At 34.7% G+C, this 22643-nt stretch overlaps 1 protein-coding gene across 2 annotated transcripts; it reads right to left on the bottom strand.

Annotated features, from left to right (window-relative positions):
* Positions 1-1008: 1008 nt before the first annotated feature.
* On the bottom strand, positions 1009-21935 carry LOC148839666 (beta-soluble NSF attachment protein). Of its 2 annotated transcripts, none has more exons than XM_088908793.1 (11): positions 21711-21935; positions 12812-12891; positions 12058-12174; positions 8673-8719; positions 8473-8550; positions 8280-8335; positions 7748-7832; positions 7548-7652; positions 6947-7015; positions 5693-5743; positions 1009-3096 (listed from the first exon to the last, which is right to left on the bottom strand). In XM_088908793.1, the coding sequence occupies exons 1-11, from the start codon at positions 21806-21808 to the stop codon at positions 2995-2997; spliced, it is 888 nt and encodes a 295-aa protein (XP_088764919.1). In that variant the 5' UTR covers positions 21809-21935; the 3' UTR covers positions 1009-2994. The 2 variants fall into 2 exon arrangements, with proteins under 2 accessions (XP_088764919.1, XP_088764920.1); XM_088908794.1 differs by lacking the exon at positions 21711-21935 and adding an exon at positions 20288-20498.
* Positions 21936-22643: the final 708 nt, after the last annotated feature.

Here is a 22643-nt window from a genome sequence, read left to right as displayed (position 1 = left end):
AGCCTCAATAAAGATGAGGCTTTGGTGTACATTTTAATAACATTTTAATGTTGCTGCAATTTAAATGTAATTTGAACTAATTTTTTTCCAGTAATCCATTGAGTAGAAGGAAGCAGGGCAGTACTCATGTAGTATAATTTAAACTAGAAAGAGTTATGTTGACATAATTATTCTAAGCTTATGAGACTATACAATGGTTTGTTTATGTGAAGTTTTTGAGACTTGCAGAAAATACTAACAGCGATTAAGGTAACAGTAGTTAATTTGGCAGATGCAGTCTTCATTTAATAAGGCCAGTTGTTCCATTTTTTTCAGTAGTTAGAAATGGTATATATTTAATTAAACTGTTTTTTGAAGTTTTGCTAATTTTACTGTTTTTGCCATTTGCCAAGAAGGCCAAAGGAACATCTAAAGAATGACCATTTAAAAATTGTCATGCATCTTACATAATTCAAAAAGTTGAGTTTAATTTCAAACCAAAATGTAAAAAGAAGAACTTGGATGTGGATCCATCATAAGTGGAGAGAATTAAGGGAGAGTGGGAATGGGTAAGGGAGGATGAAAAATGAGTCTCCAACAGATATAAATCTGGGAGATGAATTCCAGGAGGAAAGAAGAAGACTACCTGTAAATGAATGGCGAGACTTAGCAAGTCATCCAAGCGTTATTGCAACGTGTATTTTGTCTTCAGGAGTACTTGGTTAATAAAGTAATTCAATCGATAAACAACAACTTTAAATCAACTAAAAATCAATTATTCAAAGAATGTCTCAGTGCTCTGAAAATAATTCAGGTTGAACAGTTGCCCTAACCAAGATCAAATCTCAACACATCTTTTAATCATCTTCTACTTTATCAAAGCATCTTATTTTTTCCAAGGAGGAAAATGTAACCAGAGACAAGTGAACTAGAGGCACTATTAGACAAGTCTTCTAAGGTTTGATGGTAGTTCAAGCTATCCAGCCCAATGATATTATACTTAATTATATAAATAAAGAAAAATAAAAGTGTTGATCTAATTTTATTATTGTACAGTTCAGCATAAACTGACATTGAATAATAGATACAGAAGAGACCAGCCACTTAGTTTACATGTTTCAATTACATAACAGGTAACAACAAACTGATAGGCAGGTAGATTGTCTCTTTTCATTGATTTCTTTATAACAGCTTTTATGTTTCACTTCACAACATTTTGCACTACACATAGTGACAACATGCTATACATTTAAAGGTAAAACACTGGGTTGCTCTCTGTAACAGATAACACATTAATCCACAACACATTGAGACATTAAGTACATTAAACAGGTTATAGTTGACATTAATTCCTTTGCACCGACAACACCAAAAGGGATTTGTATGCATTTTCTTTCACATCTGTGCAAAAATACCTTATCATTTCAGTAACAGAATTGCAAATCACTAAACAGAAGCAAAAAAAAAAATAACTGCTCTTCACAGTAAACAAAAGACCCATAAATATGTAACATCTATCACCAGAAAACAAATCTCATGTGGTAGAAGAAACTGTAATAATCAAAATAAGAATATCACAGTGGGAAGAAACAACAGGTTTAACAGTTCAACTGTGGAGACTAGTAAACGAATAGATCAACTCCTATCTACCCATAGACAAGAAACATTCTGGAATGTGTCCACTAAAACCCATACACCCAGTACTAAAACTTAACTTTTGTTTAGGGTATACTGTATGGAAAAAAATATTAAATTGCTTGACACAGGACATTGACATCCTTTTCTAGTACTATTTTCTCATAGTACTATGCCACTTTTTACAGTGAATCTGAAGTATTTCTCAAGATTTTAACCATTTAAACTGATTTTTCTAACTTATTTGTATCATTTTCTGGTTACATTCTGTGCTTCTCAATGCTTTAGCAATGATTGCGTAATACAGTTACCTTTACAAACTACTGAATCAGTAATCTAATATCCTGAATTGTCAGTAAAATTTTAGTTTTACACTAGATTGTAGATGTTCATGAATATCATACACTTAAAATATTTATATTCTTGGACATATCACGGAGTGTGAATTGATTTTAAAATGTAGTGGTTCTTGCAAAAACATTGATACCGTGACTCTGGCATTTATACATGTTTGCACTCAAAGCTGCAAAATTATGCTTTCACTAAAAATAATAATGACCAGTCATGAGTTACAGTTGTACTTTCTGCTGAAAGCCAGCTCTGCTGATCCACATCATTTCTTCTTGCTACAAATGCCACAAAATGATAACTTTTCTTTTATAACAATGATGCAACAGTGAAATGTTTGCACTGAAAACAATAGGAACCAACATTTCGTGAAGAGCATGCAATTTTAGGATTCTCCGATCACATTTAAGTCAAAGGTACCGTTGTTGCTTATAACTTTCTAAATTCCTTGTTTTTCATCCTTTCCAATGAAACTACAAATAGACCGTACTAAACAATTCTAAAGTGAAAAGTAAAAATCAACTTCCCTTATCTACAGTGCTTTGTTCAACATAAAGACAAAACCTGTGTTCTTCATTTTAAATATATATTAAAATATAAAATATACTGATTATTCCCACTCCAGCTATCAAATAATTACAACTGTACATCACGCAAGACTTGCACTAGTACCATATAATAACACCAGTAGTTATATGAGAAGTGAAAAGCCTCCCAACATTTTTAAGTTTATTTTTGGAATGTCCTTTGTTTTAATTATTGTAAAACATTTTACACTACCCTAAAATGTGAAGGTAAGTTAAATGTATCCCACCGAAGAAAAGAAAAACGAGACGAAACTAGTTACGTGACAGGGATTTGGACTTTTTTCGGACTATGTATTTCTGTTGAAAATAAAGATTAAAATGCAACGGATTTACTATAATTGCAGATGAGTACTGAAAATATTGTGAACTCCGAATTATTCACAGGCCACTGCACAAAGAAATAGGAATTAAAAGGTGGTGGCATGCCACAGGCTCTCCCAGCTTCTCACTTGAGATCCCCTGCATCTCCCTGGATGGTCTTCTTGATACGAAGCAGCATAGTAGTCAGCCACTGATCCAAGCGAGAGACAGAGTCAAATTCTTTCACCTGGAAGGGATTAACAATTGAAAAAACAGGGAAATTAAATTTAAGGGAACAACAATCGTCTCTCTAAAACACTTAAGGTCTAATTTGCTTAATTCAACTTAGCACACAAGGCTGTATTGCAGTGCAGGTCCTTCAGAACTTGACATCCTTAAGACATAATATGGTAGAGCACTGAGAGAATACTTTATAAAGGCTTTTCTAGAGATCATAATTAACTGTGACAAGTACATCCCAAAGTCAAAGGTTGGCTTCTATCAGGTTTCAGGTTTAAGGGGGAGGACAGCTATATTGCGTTAACTGATGCTGGTAAAGGTCTATATTACAGCATGTCTTACAGAAACAGGGTCCAACTACCAAAACACTTTGGCAAATGAAATGGCTAGCTAGGGTGTAGGCACTTTAGGTTAATTATGCACCTAATACAGGCTGCATGAGGTGTACTTGTGAAATATAAAACTATATGAGATTTAAAAAAAATAAAACTGACTAATTTCTTTCAAATATCTTCTTTTATTACAGATTGTTACTTTCTATGTTTCCCCTAAAACCAATGGCCAGATTCCTATCTCTTAAGCTCCCTTTTTACATTTGCCTAACCCTATTCTTCCTTTTTCTTTTATGTTCCTACCCTTCCCCTTTGTGCCATAGTCCCAATCTCTTTCATCCTTCTTTTCACTTTTCATTGTGGAATTAAACTCTTCTTTAAATAAATTGTTCAATTTTCTAAAAATACACTCATAGATAAGGAATCAGAATATAAATTATTCATTACTGTATCAGCTGGATCTAAATGCAGTTCAGATATGAAGTCCAAATTCTGTTTCTAACAAAATTCATCAGCTGCTGAAATACTGTGAACAGCGCCTTCTCCCTCTACAGCCTCCTTTACACACCTCAAATTGGTAATTATCAAAAAAACACACACCGGGCCTGAGCTTTGATGTGAATAAAACTGTCAGGTATCCCATTATGTACTTGGGTATTTAAAGAGTTCATGAGTTCAGTCAACTCCTTTGGGATTAGCATTAGGCTTTAAGGTTGGGGGCATGTTTAGCCAGTGTAATATGGGTTTGTTGTGCAGTCTTAAATTTTAAGTGAATACCAATGTTCACTTAAATACAGCATATAATGTCTATTACATAGACAGAAAAATGTTCCAAAATTGGATAGATCCACAGGGGTATGTGACATACAGCTAATAACTACAGAATACTGCATGTTAATCCCATTGAGGGGAAGATGTTCTAAATGTTTCCTAACCGACTTTTGCACTTGTTAACATTATCATGTCCTGTAAGGCTATTTAAATTGTATTGATTCTTTGCTTTCTTTAAAGGCTTTGACATCTATGTAATGATACTAAGAGAGTCTTGACCAGGTCATCATTGTAACTAATGTATCTTGTTAAATAAAGGATGATTACAAATAAACATACATCTTATGAATTAACAGTCATAAACCTGTTGCAAACAAGTCAGAATTGTCATAAGATGTTCTAAAAAATGCAATAATACAGTGGATATCACACACTTATTGAAATTTTAGCTTTTGTTGATGAAAAGACTGAAATCAAGACAAATCATGTCAGACCTTTTTCACCTTTAATAAGATCTTGTACCAACAATATTTAAGTGAAAAACAAATGGATCATTTTTAGGAAAAATAAAAAAAAACTTTGTTGCATTAGTGTGCACACCCTTTATAAAGGGGGTTGTAACTGTGTTCAGAGTTAACCAATCACATTCAAAATCATGTACAAAGGTAATCTGCCCTCATCTGACATCAACTGAAGTGATTCTGATTAGCCCTAAATAAAATCAGCTGTTCCTGTAGGATGTCCCTGAAGATATCTTGGTTGGTTCTTGGCAAAAAAAACTATCTTAAATGGTTAAACAAATCAGCTAGGACAAATATAATTTATAATATGATTAAAAACAACAATAAGTTCATAATTCTGAACCTACTGAGGAAAAAAAAGTTAAAGAAAGTGATTTCAACAAATTGCAAGCATAGATAAAATGGATATTAGAATAATTATTAGGAGATTGAAAGTAATACTACAATGAAGGTTAGAATACTTAAAAGTTCTTTCAGTATTCGGTACTACACCAAAAAAAAAAGAATGGTAAATGCTAAAAAAAACATACACAATGAGATATGGTGTATTTAGATTTCCAGAAGGCTTTTGATAGAATTCCCCACATACGATCAATTTTCAAATTCCAGTCCATTGAAATGAGAAACACTGTGCTTGAAGCAGTTTTTACTGGCATATCACTTGATTCTTATAAAGTGGAGGGCAAATAAAAAGCAACCAAAATGTTAGAATAAAAGCACAGGATTTCTGTTACAACCTTTGTCATACAGTAATGCCATAAATCCTTTGACAAAGCCAACATCACATTTTGCATGATCTGTGAAAGGGCCTCTTATCTGAACATTAAATTTACTTATGGAAACAGACATATATACACACAATTATATGCCAGGTAGCACGTAATTAATTCAGATAAGAAAATAACCTTAGAAACAAGAACAATTTTGGTATCACAGATGGATGGGATTTTTTGTAAACTAAAAAAAAAATCTTTCTTACTGCTTCTGTGAAAGCTTCACTGTTCTGCTCTTCGTGTGCTTCAAGAAGTTTCTGTTGGGAAGAAAGCTCAGGTAAATTTTCAGGCAGAAAAGAGCAGTCTTCCTAATACCTTTATAGAGAAAAGCAGTGTAAGATTAAAATGGGAACATCACTTTTTATTCTGCTATTTCTGTTGTATAGGGCACGGTTATTTATTTTTAATCTTCAGTCATTCATTTTCTACAGAATGATAAATTCCAAATACAATGCATTCGGTACATATCAAGAGAATATACAGTAACCACTGTATAAATCAGCTGAGCCAGATGATTAGTTACAGAGCTCTGTAATAATTCCCCTTGAGACAAAAAGAAATGTAAGGTTTCCAAAACGAACACAGTACACAACACATTTACAGCCAGGTCATATCCTGAAACACATGAATAGTTATTTATAAATTACACACAAACAAGGGATTTAAATATCAAAGAATAACCACAGTATGACTCACAACAGCCTTTTAAAAAAACGTGAATCAAATTATTTTATATTAATCCGATTAGGAATAACCCATCACTTATGGCTCAATGAAACACTTTACTGTTTGAGGAAAAAAAGTCCCATGCAGACACAATTTTCTAACATACCCCTTGTTTTAGAAAATGACAAGGTGTCTTACAGGATTTGCAGGCAGGTTCTAGGCGTTGCTGTTGCACTGAAAGCTGAGTGATCCTTTGTCAATTAAAAATGTGGTGACCAGGGTAAAACTCTCAGTCTATTGTGCACCGTCGCAAGGTCAAATCAAGGTAAAATTCAGAAAATAACATGACTCAATATTAATAATCAATCCAACAACACCTGGCTCCCAGAGCTCAGCCTTTGTTCCGAGTAATAGCCTCTACTGTCGGATCGAAATGTATTTCTGCGCTAATTTCAATAGAAACCTTTACTCTATATTCACTGACTTTTCTTTATGAAAGCCCCACATTTTCAGCCCCATGCCATATTTAAAGAACCAAATTCAGTGAACTGCAATTACAGTTCTTTGCAGAAAACTAAGATTTTAGGCCTGCTTCAGAACACAAGGTCAAACTACAACATACAGAACCCAGCGAGATAACAGAGATATCCTGGACAGAGGAAAATGCTATAGACAGAATAGCACTGAACTGTCAGGACCAGAAAACATTATCTTCAGAATTACCCCATAATCTATGTCTACAGTAAAGGAATTAATGCTGAGAAAAAATGGAGTCAAGTTGTTAACTTACGTACCTTCAACAGCTTACATTCTCTTGAATCGGAAAATGCTGGAAACATTTCCTCATATTTCTCAACTGCAAGCTAGGTAAAAAAAAATACAACAGAAGAGCAAAAACATCAGTGCCATAATGTCAAAGCTAATGCACCTGTACATTTGTTGTTCTGAATTTTAAAGAGAATACAATACACTTTAAAAATGCTAACAACTGCAAGATAAGCCTTTAAATTATTTTATGCTAAATTATTTTATGTTAACAAACATTAGTTTATGTTTATGATTTGCAAGCATAGCTTTTCTTCATTGCAAAACTGCATCGGACAGTTCTATTACTTGATCAGGTGTACTCAATTCCATTCTTCATTCAGATACTTGGCAAATATATAGCATTGCAGGTGTAGAATCAGTACAATATCAGTATAAAAGCAAATGATATATGACAACACAAAACTACAGTGTAATTTTCTAACAAAGTTAGAAGTCTCAGTGATTTTTTAGTTTGTAATTAAAATTAAAGCTAGGATCTATATTTTAAAGAAATATCATACGTTTGAATTAAAGCTGATTCATTGATCTGTCCCAAAATGCACTGATAGCAGTTACATTTATACAAACCTTTGCATTTAATTCATCGACAATAAAATGACACAATGCAGCCTTAAAGAAGTATTCTTTTGCACTGTATTTCAGTAAAGGGTTGTCCATGGTATTAGTGCCAACCTATGGGGAAAAAAAAGTGAATTAAACTCATTGTGGATTTTTTTTTAATTTACATATGGAAAATATTAATTATAAGCTTTGCAAAGCATACAAACCTGTTCATAGATTTCAACTGCCTTCTGATACTGCTCGAGTTGTGCACTGTATGAAGCCACCTTAAGCAGACACTTATTAGCAGAACTAAAACAAAATTAAAAAAAAACATTTCAGTCTATGTTTCAGAATTTTCAGAACAGGATACTCTTATTAAGTAAAACCAGGATATTGCATGATGTTTCCAAACTGATAGTTTAAGAACTGCTCTGTGAACATCAAGCAAACTAGTTCCTCTGGATAATCTCAACAGGAGTGAGGCTTTGTCCTTCAGTTTAAAGTCCTTTTTTTTTGGTAAAATATGTGCCAAAATAAGATCTGTATAAGTTCTTATGTTCACTGCAACTTGTTTTCACCCATAAATATCATCCTGTTGTATTATCACAAAATGAAAACTATTTTTTCCTTATTATTCATCCATTATAGAAGCACAGTTTCCTCAACTGGAAGTATGTATGATTACTGCTTTGTGAACAAAGCTTTATGCCAGCTGCTCATAAAGCAAGAAAAACAAGGAAGTTTCCTTGGCCTTACCTATTAGACTCTTCTCCTTTGTAGTAATCTGCTGCCTGTTCATAGTGTGCAATCGCCTACATTAAAATTAAAGAATGAGACAGAAATGAATACCTATACTTTAATTTTGTAGTGATTTTGACTTCTTAACGATTGTGACTGCACGCAGCAGACATGTCACAGCATATTGAGTAAGTCCAAAACCTATACATACCTTTTCAATATCCACCAGCTCAGACTCATAGACCTCAGCAATTGTGATATGATGTTTAGCTGCAATAGTGAATCTTCCCTATGAATGTGAAAGAAATTTTTCAATGAGAAGACTTGGAATCTACTAATCAAGCACCACAGCACAACAAATCCAATAATAAAGCAACTGTTGTTTCTCTTCATTGAGTAGGAGATTCTTACCATATCTGTGTATATATCGATGGCTGCATTTAGGCAGCTGATAGCCTCTTTTGGGTGCATTTGGAAAAAGGAAGGAAAAGGTAAATACAAAGGTAAACATATGAGTTTGAAAAACCCTTAGGATAAACCACGGTTCTCCTGGTAATATGGAGCTACACAGCTGAAAAACTGTAGACTCTATCCAACCTTGCATTACCATCACAGATATTGCTGCTAGCAAACATAACTTCAAAATTCTACATTTCAACTTGCAATGAACACATTTTAATAGGATTCCTCCCAGTATTAAGTGATAAGTCATAGTTTAAAGCATTTAAAATGTGTAAACACTGAAATCTCTTCAGCTTCCCTAGATAAACAACCACCATTACAATAAATAAATTCCCTGAGCCTACAATTTAGTTAAATTTCTCCCATTTTACAAACATTGTAACATGTTTTACAGAATGTTCAGGTCAAGTTTAAATGTGAAATAATTTGTCATAGAAGTAAGATAAACAGATAAAGGTAAATAAGGAATTATGGTTCAGAACTCAAAAGTGAAAATATAAAGCACAGAAAACAGAAACAAAAAGCCTAATGATAAAATGGAAACATTTTTAAAAATAAGAATTAGTTCCAGAATGCCAAATTAAGTGATATGTATTTTTATTTAAACCTCTTGTATTTCTATATATTAAAGGTGACAATCTGCAAAGTTCTGACAACTAGATACAGAAAACTCAAACTCAAGAGACAATCATGGAAACATCAGAACAAAGGGACTCATTTGTTCTAAACATCTTTTAAGACATCTGTTTTTCTACTATAGACAAGATTTGAGTTTTTTATAAATTATTTTGTTATTGCAATGAACCACGCAAATTATATATACAGTATATTACAAAAACTATTCTTCCAAACCTTACATAAATATTAATATTCATTCACACACCACCTAATAATGCCAAGCTAAATATTCCCCATTCTCTTAAGATAACTCAGAATATCATATATAACTTATACTTTTAAGTCCAATATTGATTATGACATAAAATAAATATTTTATTTCTTAAATTGATCAAATAATACATAATATATTTTGTAGAGGATTTTAAATTGCTACATATAGTACATCCTAAAAGGTAAATGAAAAAGGATTTATCACTACAAATACATTTTAGAGAGAAAACTCATAGCTTTCTGAAATTGTAGCTGTTTTCTTTTAAGCTAATAATAAGTAGCCTTTTAGCTTCACAGATGGGCAGAGGGAGAATTTTAATGAGAAATACCTAAAAATTAGTCAATTAGACTTGACTGGCAAACGTAATGGATTAGGTAAACACTTTATACTAAACCATGTATATCTTACATTGTTACAAACCGCAATGTAGCTTGCAATTGCAATTACAATATGAATTAATAATTTTTTGGGTTGTCTTCTTACCCAAACTAAGCTGTATTAATAAAAATAAAAGCTTTTAGAATAACAGAAAGCTCTAGTGGAGGTGTGAACTGTTGATGCCGTCATATGCTATAACACCTGATTATGTAAGTATACAAGTATTCTGCACTATTAAATACCAAACACTATTATAAATAAAGAGTATAAAGATGTTGATTAACTCAGTTAATATGACTATCTGTGGTTGTGTGCTATTTCAGGCTACTACTTCACTGCCTACTAAAGTTGTACTTATTACAGAATTGTATTGGTTCTGTTAGATGTTGTTAAACATGACTTTTTAACACTAATGTATTTGGCTGACACTTTTATCCAAAGTGACTTAAATTAGTACCTATTTATACAGCTGGGTATTTTACTGGAGCAACAGAAGATTTTGAGCAAGGGTACAAACTGCAGTGTCCCACCCAGAGATGAACCCAGAACCTGCTCTACACTGCTCAGTACATGCTTAAACTACATAGCATGAATGTAAAAGAGGCCTGTAGAAACATTTTGGAAACAATTTTTGCAATTTTAACATCTCTTTACCAAGTTTATATAGTTAAATTATTGAAAATAATATACTTATTGTCCATTTGTCAGCTGGGGGCTAATCATAACACTTTAACAGTACATATAGAATAACAGCCTTCTGTCCATCTGATTCATTAAAGATAATGTTTGGTTAAAGCCTGGAAAGATCTACACTGTTGGTGGTTGTTTGGCAGTTGATGCTTAAATAACTAAACACATGAATATTTTACCATTTTTACCACTGACTGTGTTGGATTTGCCTTCAGAATGATAAACATTTGTTTTCATTATGTGACTGCAGTGCCCCTGTTTGATCTTTAGACTCATCTAGTTTGACATGGCCATATCTTCTCAGGAAACAGTGGAGAATATAATGATATGGCGAGATCTGTAAACAACACGTAACTGTTTCCAAACAAAAGAATATTCTGCATGTTCTTTTCATGCAATGCACCTTTAACCTTGTCTTTTGTTGATTCAGTTTTTTAGTTAAAAAGACAAAACTTTTTAATTTTTGAATTAAACTGCAAACTGCTTTATAAGTTCCTCATAGTTTACAAGTGATGCCGATCACTAATTACAGATCCCGTTTAATAAGCATTTCAGCCCTGCGGCTTACCAACTAGCATACATTTACAGTGGCACATTTATTTTCACCAGTTGCTGAACAAATTGTTTTGACAATATTGTTTTCAACAGAATAGAGATCTGCAGAATCTGTGCCTAGTTTGTGCTGGATTTCTGCTCTGCCACCTCTCATTAGAAGACCTAGTCTTTTGGCAAAGCACAGTTTGCCACTGTCTGTGGAGTGGCGTTGTGTGGCTCTGAGTCCGTGAGCGACTGTAATCACATCCTCGAAAGGGCATAGCAAAGCTTGTGATATGAGGTATGCTTGACACCCCCGAGGTAACTGGTGATTTTAAGAATTATCAGTTTACATATTATCATCTTTTTTTTGGGTATATACACACGAAATAATTCTTAGCCAGTCTACAAAAACAATAGTTTGCCTCTGTTCATCTGTTTTTCTTCATTCAGTCACCACCTTTAATTCAATTGCATGTCACCATTTTGGCTTCAACACACCATAGTCTAAAGGAGGTTAGTGAAACTTTTACAACCTTCAACAACTGAGACTTGTAATTTATTATAAATATGCTGTGTTTTATCAGTGCTTTTAAACTACCACCTCAGAGCAAACCTGTCTGAAACTGGTTTAAGGTAAAAAAAAACCCCCACATACACCATAACAGACTTAGGCCTTCATTATCTAGCCAGTGCTCCAAAAATTGTTTAGAATCTTTTTGTAATTCAGTGATAACAGCCAATTTATTGAGCTCTCAGCATCTGCTTCTGCTACTAATAAACAATTATCAAAATAATTGTTTGCATTAAATATAATATGGAAATAATACAATTTCCTACCTTGAGGATCAGCCTTCTTGTAAGCATTGCCAGCATCTACAAAGCTGGTGGCAGCGTCATGTTTGCTCTGGAGCTGCATATGCAGCTTGGCAGCCTGACAGAAGGCATTTCCTGCACCTTTGGATAAAGGTGAAACACTCCATTAAGACAGATTCATAATGAGTAATACAAAGTGAAAAACAAAATTGTTGCTTTACAAGAAGGAAAGAGTAAAATAGAGAAGGTCTTTTAATTCCAACATCGTAAAAATATATAGAATTATATAGAATATAGAGTTTCCATATTTTAATCTTCAACTCCTCTAAAGGTTAATTTAAAAGTATAAATGACCTGTTGAGTTTTAGTAGACAAACATCATGCTTTTAAAACTACGCACCGCAAATGTATTAAATGATAAAATGATCCATAACAAAAAACCTTCTCCGGGCTTTTTGGTCTGGATCACAAAATTGTCCAAGTCTTCAATACAATCATTTATTTTACCATATCTACTATTGTCTCCTATGTATCTCTACTTCAGGCACGTGCACTCAGGTCATAGATTGAAACTTACTCTAGATGTCACTAATTGCAACCTGGACTAAGCCATTACTCAATACACAGAGGCCGAGAGAATATACAACTCCTGCTGTTAATTTGAATGGAAGTATCTCTTTACTGAGTGACAACAGCACTCAGAAAAGCACATAAGAACTAAAACACAAGAAATTAAACAAAACTGCATGCAAAAATGAAATACTTTCAGATAACTTACCATTCCAGTTCTTAGCCATCTTGAACATGTTAGCTGCTCTGGCATACATATCACAAGCTTCTTCAATTTTAGAGTTTCCTCTGAAATTAAGAATATAAAATGCATGTAACATTAATCACAGATGAAAAGTATTAATAAAATAATAAGCAATACTAATACACATGATAACAAGGACCCTTAATTAAACCCTTAAGAAGATAACCTATTTTAAATAGTATTTAACAACAAATTCTCATTGACCGTGCTGACCATAATGCTATCAGTGTAATCAATGAAAGGCTTATACTACTGCTGCACAGGAAACAAAGCAGTTAAAGAAAACAATGATCAACAAAATGTAAATAACGAACGACATAATAGGATGTGGCGGTATTAACAAATACAAATATTAGGCAGAAAAGATATTACACAACTGAAACCACCTTCAGTGGATAGTTTCATCTTATCCTGCAGATTATTCCAGATAATTAGATGACTATGTATTAAGAAATTGAGAACTTCTAGGTCTTAAATCATACATGCCGGGAAATTACCAAGAAACCAGGGATGACTTTGTGCAATTCCCTTGCTAACTGGAAGGTCGTAAAAAACAAATGTCAGTATATACCTATTGTTCTGTAAATAGTTCTGAAACCACGTGATGGTAATTCATATCTACTACACAGCAACTTCAGTAGAATTGAGTGATCTGCACACTCAAAAGCTTTGATATTTTTTTTTACTTTTCATCCCACAGCTATACAAATATGATATATACATTTTTTACAAGAGCCATCATGATACCACCAGCACAAACGCTGCACAAACAAATGAACCGAAAGTCTATTTGTGGTGTTTGTTACATGCTGAGTTTGCACACTCCCAAAAATAAAAATGCTTTGTATCTCAGAAATAAAAGCAGTAAAAACGCTACATTTTATGGCACAAACAGTGCAGTCCCCCAAAAAAAGAATCCCTAATATCTCAGAAGAGAAGTAGCACACACACCCCTTCCAGCAGCACAGACAAATGCACTGAGAGTCATTGTTTATGCTGTTTGTAGAGGGACCAACTTCACAAAACTCTAAAAATAACAATTGCTTATTATTTATTTTTTTCAAAAATGTAAAACAACAAGGCAAGGCAAAACAGATATATGGCTATAGCACTTATTACCTCCCCTTTGCACTTTTGAAAAGGGGCAGAACAAGGGTGGACTTCCAGTCAGCTGGGATTTCAGCAATTTTAAAAGAAAGTTTGAATAAGTGGGTCAGTGGAGATGAGAAACGGGTTTTCTAAAACAGCACAACTAGCAACTGCACAGCTGACAGCTGAGAAATCCATTTTAAAGTTTCAAAACTTGATGAGGAAAAAAAAAGAGGTGGTTTCTGTAATATATTTGTTTTGATACCTGATTTTAAAATTTGAAAGAAACTGAGACATTAAGAAGGTTCTCAAAAATACTACAAGTTGGTTAATTTTACAGTAATACACTTGTGATATTAAAGCCAGTAGCAACTGCTGCAAAAACAGACCAATAGCTTCCTTTTCTGAACATGGAGCAAAAATTCATTTTCCATTAAGAATGTTAGGTAAAACAATCTGAAGTTTTTTAAAACTAGAGATTTATTAGCACTAATTTAACATTAAGACATTTTGGACAACATGATGCAATTATAGAAAAGTAATACACTACTGTTCTGGGATAAGTGACAATTTTGGGGGTGATTGCAACATTTTGCTAATGACTCATAAAAATATAATGACTGAATATATATGATCCTGGGACTATCAGATTCTGCAGAACTATTGTGTTGTAAATCTCTATAGGAGCAAGGTCAAGGCACTGAAATATTAATTATGCAAGCCATGTGATGGACATGATCATCAATATAGTCTTCAATGTTGCCCTATGTACCATTACATTAATAAGCAGGGTTTTTTTTTTACTACTTTAGGAACTGAAATTCAATATAAGTGTTCCTAGCTATGACTTCTGTGAAGACTTAAATCAAATTCAATTTACAATAAAACGACAGACTTTGCACCACATTGTTACTACTGAGACACGATCCTCATCATGTCAACAGGACACAGCAGAAACTGCAAGACTAGAGATTCAAAGATGCCACCAATATGCAGACAAGCCCTTTCTCATTTGCATGTATTTCTGGTTCTGAACAGAGAACAGGGAAAGCTGGTAATTTCCACAGACAGGTGTAGAAAGGTAAAGTGCACCAGGGGCAATCAAACATGGTTTATTTTGCTACTCTCTGATTTGAATACATGGAACACCAACTCCGTTCAGACAATGACCAATAGAAGCTGCTGTTTAGTAATATATACATTCAATATATTGGGGTGGTGTGGTGGCTCTGTAGCTAAGGATCTGCGCCTGTGGCTGGAAGACTGCCGGTTCGTATCTCGCGGCCGGCAGAGGAATCCTTCTCCGTTGGCCCTTAACCCCAACTGCTCCAGGGGTGCCGTATAAATGGCTGTCCCTGCGCTCTGACCCCAAGCTTCTCTCCCTGTCTGTGTGTCTCATGGAGAGCAAGTTGGGGTATGCGGAAAAAAGACAAATTTCTAATACAAGAAATTGCATATGGCCAATAAAGTGATCTTATCTTAATATGAAAACAGATCGGTGGCACAGTGGTAAGTGGGCAGCACAGTGCTAAGTGGGCAGCACAGTGCTGGGGCCCTGGGTTAAATTTCAGACCTGGGGTACTATCCATGTGGGGTCTGTACGTTGTCTCCAAGCTTGCGTGGGGTTCAGCTGGGTGTTGCGGTTCCTTCGCATTTTCCAAAAGCATACTGGTAGGTTAATTGGTTTCTGGGAAAACTGGCCCTAGTGGGAGTGTCTGTGTGTCTGCCCTGTGGATGACTGGCCTCCCATCAAGGGTTCACCCTGTCTTGTGTCTGTTGCTTGTTGAGAGCCTCCAGCCCCATCAACTGCAGACAAGTGTTGAATATTTCTGTCTGCCACAGCGAGCAACTTCCTTTTGTCTTTCACAATCTGTGTGAGTCAGGGTTTTTACTTGCCTATTTGAAAACAAAGAACAAGAAATAAGCTACAAATAACATTAAATGCTGCTCTCCGTGTCCGCCTTTCTCAAATCCCATGCCAGCGTAAGCAGATTATTTCTCAGAAGAAAGCCCAAGTATCTCTCCGAGGATAAGCAGTAGATATGTTTTTGTGAGATTATTACTGCAGCTACAAATTATTTTCAATTAAAAATACCCTCTGTAGCCACAGCTTATTCTTCTCGTGTTTTTGCTATTCACCTTTTCTGCCCTGAACACTGTGTTCACTATGTGGGCCTTCAGATGAAAAGGGTTGAGAAGCTCTGACCTAGGCATCACTAGTACTTTCCTTCTTTGGTTTGGCTCCTGTTTGGCTACCAGGAATCAATTCAAAACCAGGGGCTGTTTTAAAACTGACTGTTACTTACAGTTCTCAACAGGATTCTGTGTTGGGACCTTTACTGTTTAGTATTTACATGTTATATTAGATTACTTGCCATCATGGACTTGTTTTTTAATGTTATGCTGATGACATGATTTTTTTTTTGACTGAATCACACTACTGATGTCTACAGTGTCTACACTGCAGAGGTGCCTGTGTGATATTGAGATATCGTCTGATATGGCCAGAACAGAACTTTTGTTAAGGTAATATCGGACAAGGATAGGTTATGCTCAAAGACTCCCAACATTATCAATGTTGTTGACACCACTGAAATCACACTCTTTAATAGAATGTAGAAACCTTGGTGTTAACTTTGATGCAGTGTTGTGATTTGAAGCTCATATTATTAACATTAAAAATGTCTTTGTCATAAAATAGAAAATGTGTCATAAAATACATAATGCAATACTGATACAATTAATCAAGATTAGATTGCTGTAAGGCCTTACTTCCTGGGATCTCTACTCAAGTACTAAATATTCTTCAGTATGTCCAGAGTTCTACAGATCATGTGTTACTGTAACTAAAACTACTGTGCCAGCATTTAACACAGCACCATTTAAATTACATGGGCTCCCTGTAACATTTACAGTGGAATTGAAAGGTTCTCCTGCTCAAGTATAAGACACTGAATTGTCTTGTAGACTATCTTAAGTACACAATGCACAATAATAGTTTAGCTCTTAATCAAAGATCTGCTGACTCAGACCATCTTACTCTGGTGAAGACCAGGCCCAGCACAATGCGACACAGAGCCTTCTCAGGTACAGCATCAAATCTGTGGCACTCACTACCTAGATTAATTGCAGACTCCACATTCTGACATTTTTACACGTTCTTAAAGATCTACATTTTCACTATAGCTTTTTATGTATAATTTAGTTTTATTCTTGCTTTAATTGGGTCAATTTACTGTCATTTTCATTTTTCTTACTTCTGTTATGTCTTATAGACATGAGCCATCGTAAATGAAATTGTTTTTATTAGAAAACTGAGCACAGATACCAATCTGAAATGAAGGGAATCTTTGACCAATTTATCTTTTGTAGAGGATAATCATGATTCAAATGTGCTTTTTTTTCCAAACCAATTCCTTTATTTTTTTCAATTGCAAAGGTGCAAAACATTCCGGTGAAAACCAGAGTGCTGTTATGCTCTTATTAACAGCCTTCATTATTCTCTACTATAGTCATGATATTCATTTACAGAATAATCATTTGACCTGAATCTAATCAAACTGGGAATCAATCCATCCATGATCAGAAAGCCACTTATTCTGGTGAGGGTTGTAACAACACAGAGCTTATCCCAGAAGCACAGGGAGCAAGGCAGGACTGAAGGTACAATTCTGCTCACACCCTGAACACAGGCACTGATAAACAAACTGCATAAAAATAATCTGCACTAGCTTTACAATAAAATCTGTTAACAGATTATGAGTTAACAATTCCTGTAATTCAGTGAAGAGGACAAGTAATAAGAGACATCAGTATGAATTTCACTTTTCTTTTTACACACATTATACTACATAAAAACCCATGTAATGTACTTTAGTACCACACTGTGCCAAATGCTCAGTTCTGTACACCCTATTTAACCTAATGGTACAAGTAAAAAACCCATTATTCACAGTTTATCAGTGTTTCAAGTGATGCATCAATCTCCTCCAGATCCAGTTAAAGTACATACAGTATTTTACACTACATTCTGCTAAATATTTTATTATAGTTAGAGACTCTGCCCAGCAACAACCTCCATGTTTTAAAATCCTGCACTTTCAATTTCTGCCAATGTTGCTGCCTCTCCACCCACCCCACAGCTCTGCCTAAGGGCAGAGAAAACCTCATCAGAAATCTGCAGTACTGATGAAACCACAGCTGCATTCCCAAGCTTCATATATTACAGGAAAGGCATAATACTAAACAGAAGAATAACAACATATATACACACACACACAACACCAAGTCCAAATACATCTTACAAGCCTCTAGAACCAATCAACACTGAACACTATTACACTTTTTATATTTATATTCTCTATTAACCTATCAGACAAACATCCACTGAAAGCAAGGTACCATCCACCAAATACTGGGAAATATGCAGTGCAAGATGATATAAAAGGGCAAGCAGTTCAGGCCTAAGGACAGAAAGCAAGCATGGCTTGAGTCCCATCTGAGACCAGTTTTCACTGGCTGAGACCCACAATTCACAAATCCAAGTTTCTCAAATCCAAAGCATTGCGTGTCGAGGGCACCAGATTGTGTTGATTGTGTTGAATGAATTAAAAAACGGGGCACTACAAGTTGTGCCCCATTACTTCTCCAAAAATTTGAGAAGCGCGAGTTAGTTAACTTGCAAAGCACACTCAAGCGGCAAAAGACGTAAAGTACGATTCAATCCAAGTTCATTTCACGATTCCTCCAGGAACTGGTACAGTATGTAGATGATGACGAGGTTCTTTGCCCTGGAGTACTAATCTCATACTGATGGATTTCCACCAAACCCCACAGGACTCTTGCTCAGCTATAGTTTTTCTGTTGTAATGAGGTGATAATGCCTCATTATCTGCTAACTCTTCTTCCCTGCTCCCCAGGTACAGATATATTGCACGACAGTTCCACTGACCCCTGAAATAATTAGGGTATCCACTTGCAACCAAACAAGCTAAAATGGGCAGCCTTCTCTTGTGTGTAACCTTTTTTCTGGAGTGAGGCAGCAGACCAGTACTGCGTTTTTACTCTTCCATATATAGTCGTCAACTTTAAGAAAATACTGGTTGTCTAAAGCACTGAAAAAGCATTAAATTTAAAATATTTTTGATGCTGAGAATAATCACAAGCAGTGAAAACCTAAGTGTGTCTTTAAATTAATATATTTACAGTAGTGGCTTAATACACATGAACTTCAAAATCTTTTTTTTTTTTTTTACTAGGGGAAGCTGTGGTGACATAATAAGGACAATAACTGCATTAAACTGCAGTGCTGCTGCTGGAGCAAAACTGAAAGCCAGATATAGGAGCCCCACTGCTATTCAGATGTGATTGTTTTAGGAGGGCAGCAGTCAGTACCTAGCTTACTGTTTTCAAAATTATACAGAAGTTGCAGAAAATTATTTCATAGCTTTGTGCTTCATATTAAAAATTGGAAGCATTGCAAAATTATGAACTTATACATTTACTGAGACTACTTGAAGCAGAGGCATCTTTTTTTTGTGGACTGTAACAATAAATGCACTACTTTTATGACAACTGCCTGCCTGCATTAAACATTGAGATGTAAATTAAGCCATGTGAGAACCTGAAGACCTCAACTAATGAATTAGCAGTTCAAGAACTCTAAAACATATTGCAATTCCAAAAACATAAAAACTATTTCAATGCTCGATTTTGTATAGCATTTGCAGGCATCTAAAGGATTTATAATATATAGTTATGTTTTAAAAAAAAGAAGATTTTTCTGTCACTACAAATTCATTAGATATCTGTATGGGCAATCTAAATGTATTAAAATGTTAGCTATTCTTCGTTTGTCAGATCCCACATCTGAATAAAGTGGAAAAACACAAACTGCAAAGAGCTACAAAAACGTTTATGTGACATTTAACAGTGAAGCAAAAACAATACATATCCCCAAAAATGTAAATTTGCATTTTATTATTCATACAAAAAACGCCTATCAACAGACTAGGAAATGTATTTTAGCCATATTAAGCCAACATCTTTAAATCTGAATCTACAGCAATGGTGCACACCTTTTCTGTCAGGGTCATGCAGGGCAATCTGAAAAACAAGGAAGGCAGGCCTGATAAGCATCACATTTTAAAAGCCCGTTGTTTTCAATATCCAAAGAAAAACTATATATTTCTTATCAGTATTATAACACCACAGTATCAAACTACACAACCACTACAGAAACTGCTGAGTAACATTACTGTCGCTGAATAAATCCTCCGCCCGCCCCCAGGCTAAATCAATGTTTATTACGAATACATAACACTGCAAGGATTTCCATAAAATGCCGCTTACCCAAACATACCCCCCAGAAAGGAATGATAGGATTTCACTTTCTTGTCAGCTTCAGCCATAAGATGAATGGCTTCGTTCTCTTTTCCTGATATGTCCATTTTGTAAGGATGGACAAATATACAAACTCAATATGCGTCTTGTAAAGGTTTCAATTTTTTGGCTATTTAATGTGGCTACAATCCGCTCCGACCCGTTGACCGCAAGGCGCCGCGGGAAATGTAGTTTATGCCAACATCGAAATACATTTACAAAATAAGCGGATGAGAAGGGCAAAAAACTCCACTTCCCAGAAGCGCATAACCAAGGGGTTACAGTATTCTACGTGTCGCTTGCACCAGAGAGCTACTCACGTTTTTCTAAGAACTGTGTGACTTGGTGTAATTGTGATAGTTTTGTAAATTACATATTTTGTTCTACAATGCATTCTCTGACTACATTAATATATCACTATATAATTGTTTACATTATAATTTGTTATTCTTTAATCAAAAACATCAGAGTGCCATAATGTCATCTCTAAAATCCAATTTTGATTCACGTATTGAAAATAGTATTCAATGTACATTCTGCTAACGCATAGTATTAGTTAAAAACAACTACACCTTGGAGAGTACATTTGTCTTGGCCATAAGCTAAAACAGACTCGGCCCTGAGTTATCGGTATATACCTATAAGCGCATCTTATTTTAAACTGTTAAACAACTGTCAAACGTCGTAATTATGATTTGCGTTTTATTTTAACACATTAATAAGACGTGCTCTAAATTGTCCTTTAATGCGTTTGAAAAGGAAATCCTTCACTAGCATTTGATTTCGGAGAATCGCTGAAATGCAGCAACTCGAATGAGCTTTCCCACATATATATGACTCAGGTCTACAGTTACGTAATTTCAAACAGGGTATATGCAATGCTTTGATAAGATACAAAAAAATGGAGATGGCACTAGTATTATTGTTTCAAAAAGAAAAGCAGCTATATCATACAACTTAAAGATGTGTCATGAAGGTGGGACTGCCTCGGGTTCCACATTGCTGAAAATCAGTTGGCATCTATATCCTCTCATAATTCCAAAAATCCTACAATCAAATTTCATAAAGTTATAAATAAAAAAAACACTCGGGTTTTACATGGGGATATAAGATAACGAATCCCCTTCTTTTGTTCATATTTATATAACTTGACTTGAACTCGATGGCCATGGGAGGAGTTGCAATAATTCCACAGAGAAGGCCTTTGGCAGATTAACATTTCAAATACACGAAAAAAATCCAATGAGCTCTGTACGCCTTTCTCAAAGGGGAAAAAATGGCAATATATTTATTTCAGAAAGTAAGTGCAGATGTCTTCCATTTTTAAAAGGAAAAAAAAATTAAAACGTACCCCACCCCCACTTAAACATACCGTCAGTAAAATGCTGCTTACCCAAACATACCCCCCAAGAACGAGTGGGAGGATTTCACTTTCTTATCTGCTTCAGCCATAAGTTGAATGGCTTCCTTTTCTTTTCCGGTGTTGTCCATTTTTATTAATATATGTGTTTTAATCAACAATTCTCAAATACTAACGCATCAGCCTCTGGTGGCCGTAGATAACAGTCAATGATTTTATTTACTACCAGCACCGGTGTGCTTCATCCGCCGAATGGCAGTTTGGGATATGTAGTATGTTCATCTTCAATAATTGCACAACAAATTTACAAAAGAACTACTTGTCCCAAGAAGCACATCAACTTGTTCTGCGGATCACCGGATTCAGACTCTCCACTGAAAAAGTAGGGATTACGTGCGTGGTTCTACAGTACGTGATATAGCACAGTGTTTGAATGTGTAATTAATTTACTTCAATATTTGGTTTTGGAGAGTGTAACTGAGCATCTCTTTTCATTAAACCAAGTCAGATGCAGTGACCTTATTCTGAAAATAAAAACGAACGCGTGGGTTTTATATATTGTATTTTCAGAACTTTGTTCGTTAATACATAATAAATAATAATGCATACAATGACAGTCGCTCACAAATTTCTTACACATCTATTTTGAAACACTTTAATTTCACAGTATTTTATATAAATAGTATTGCATTATTTTAAGAACGTTCTTCGAAAATATGATAGATTTCTATGCCTTTTAAATTAATAGTACTATTTTTTTTCTTTCTTGTTCAAAGTAAACTGTTTAACTGTTCACGATTTAAAAAAAATAGGCTTTAGTGCTACTATATTTGCGTAACTTAAACATCTTTCTTACCAGTAAAATATTACTTCCGTAGGTAAGAACCTTTTTGCTTTATGTTTACAGAATATGTTATATTTTATTGGCCTACACATTTTGCTTAATTAAAAATCCACATACTTGTA

Source organism: Atractosteus spatula, chromosome 2, assembly GCF_055471065.1.
Source record: "Atractosteus spatula isolate fAtrSpa1 chromosome 2, fAtrSpa1.hap1, whole genome shotgun sequence".
In the NCBI taxonomy this organism is placed as follows: Eukaryota; Metazoa; Chordata; class Actinopteri; order Semionotiformes; family Lepisosteidae; genus Atractosteus; species Atractosteus spatula.
The sequence above is the reverse complement of the archived record's forward strand: the minus strand, read 5'-3'. Positions and strand labels throughout refer to the sequence as shown.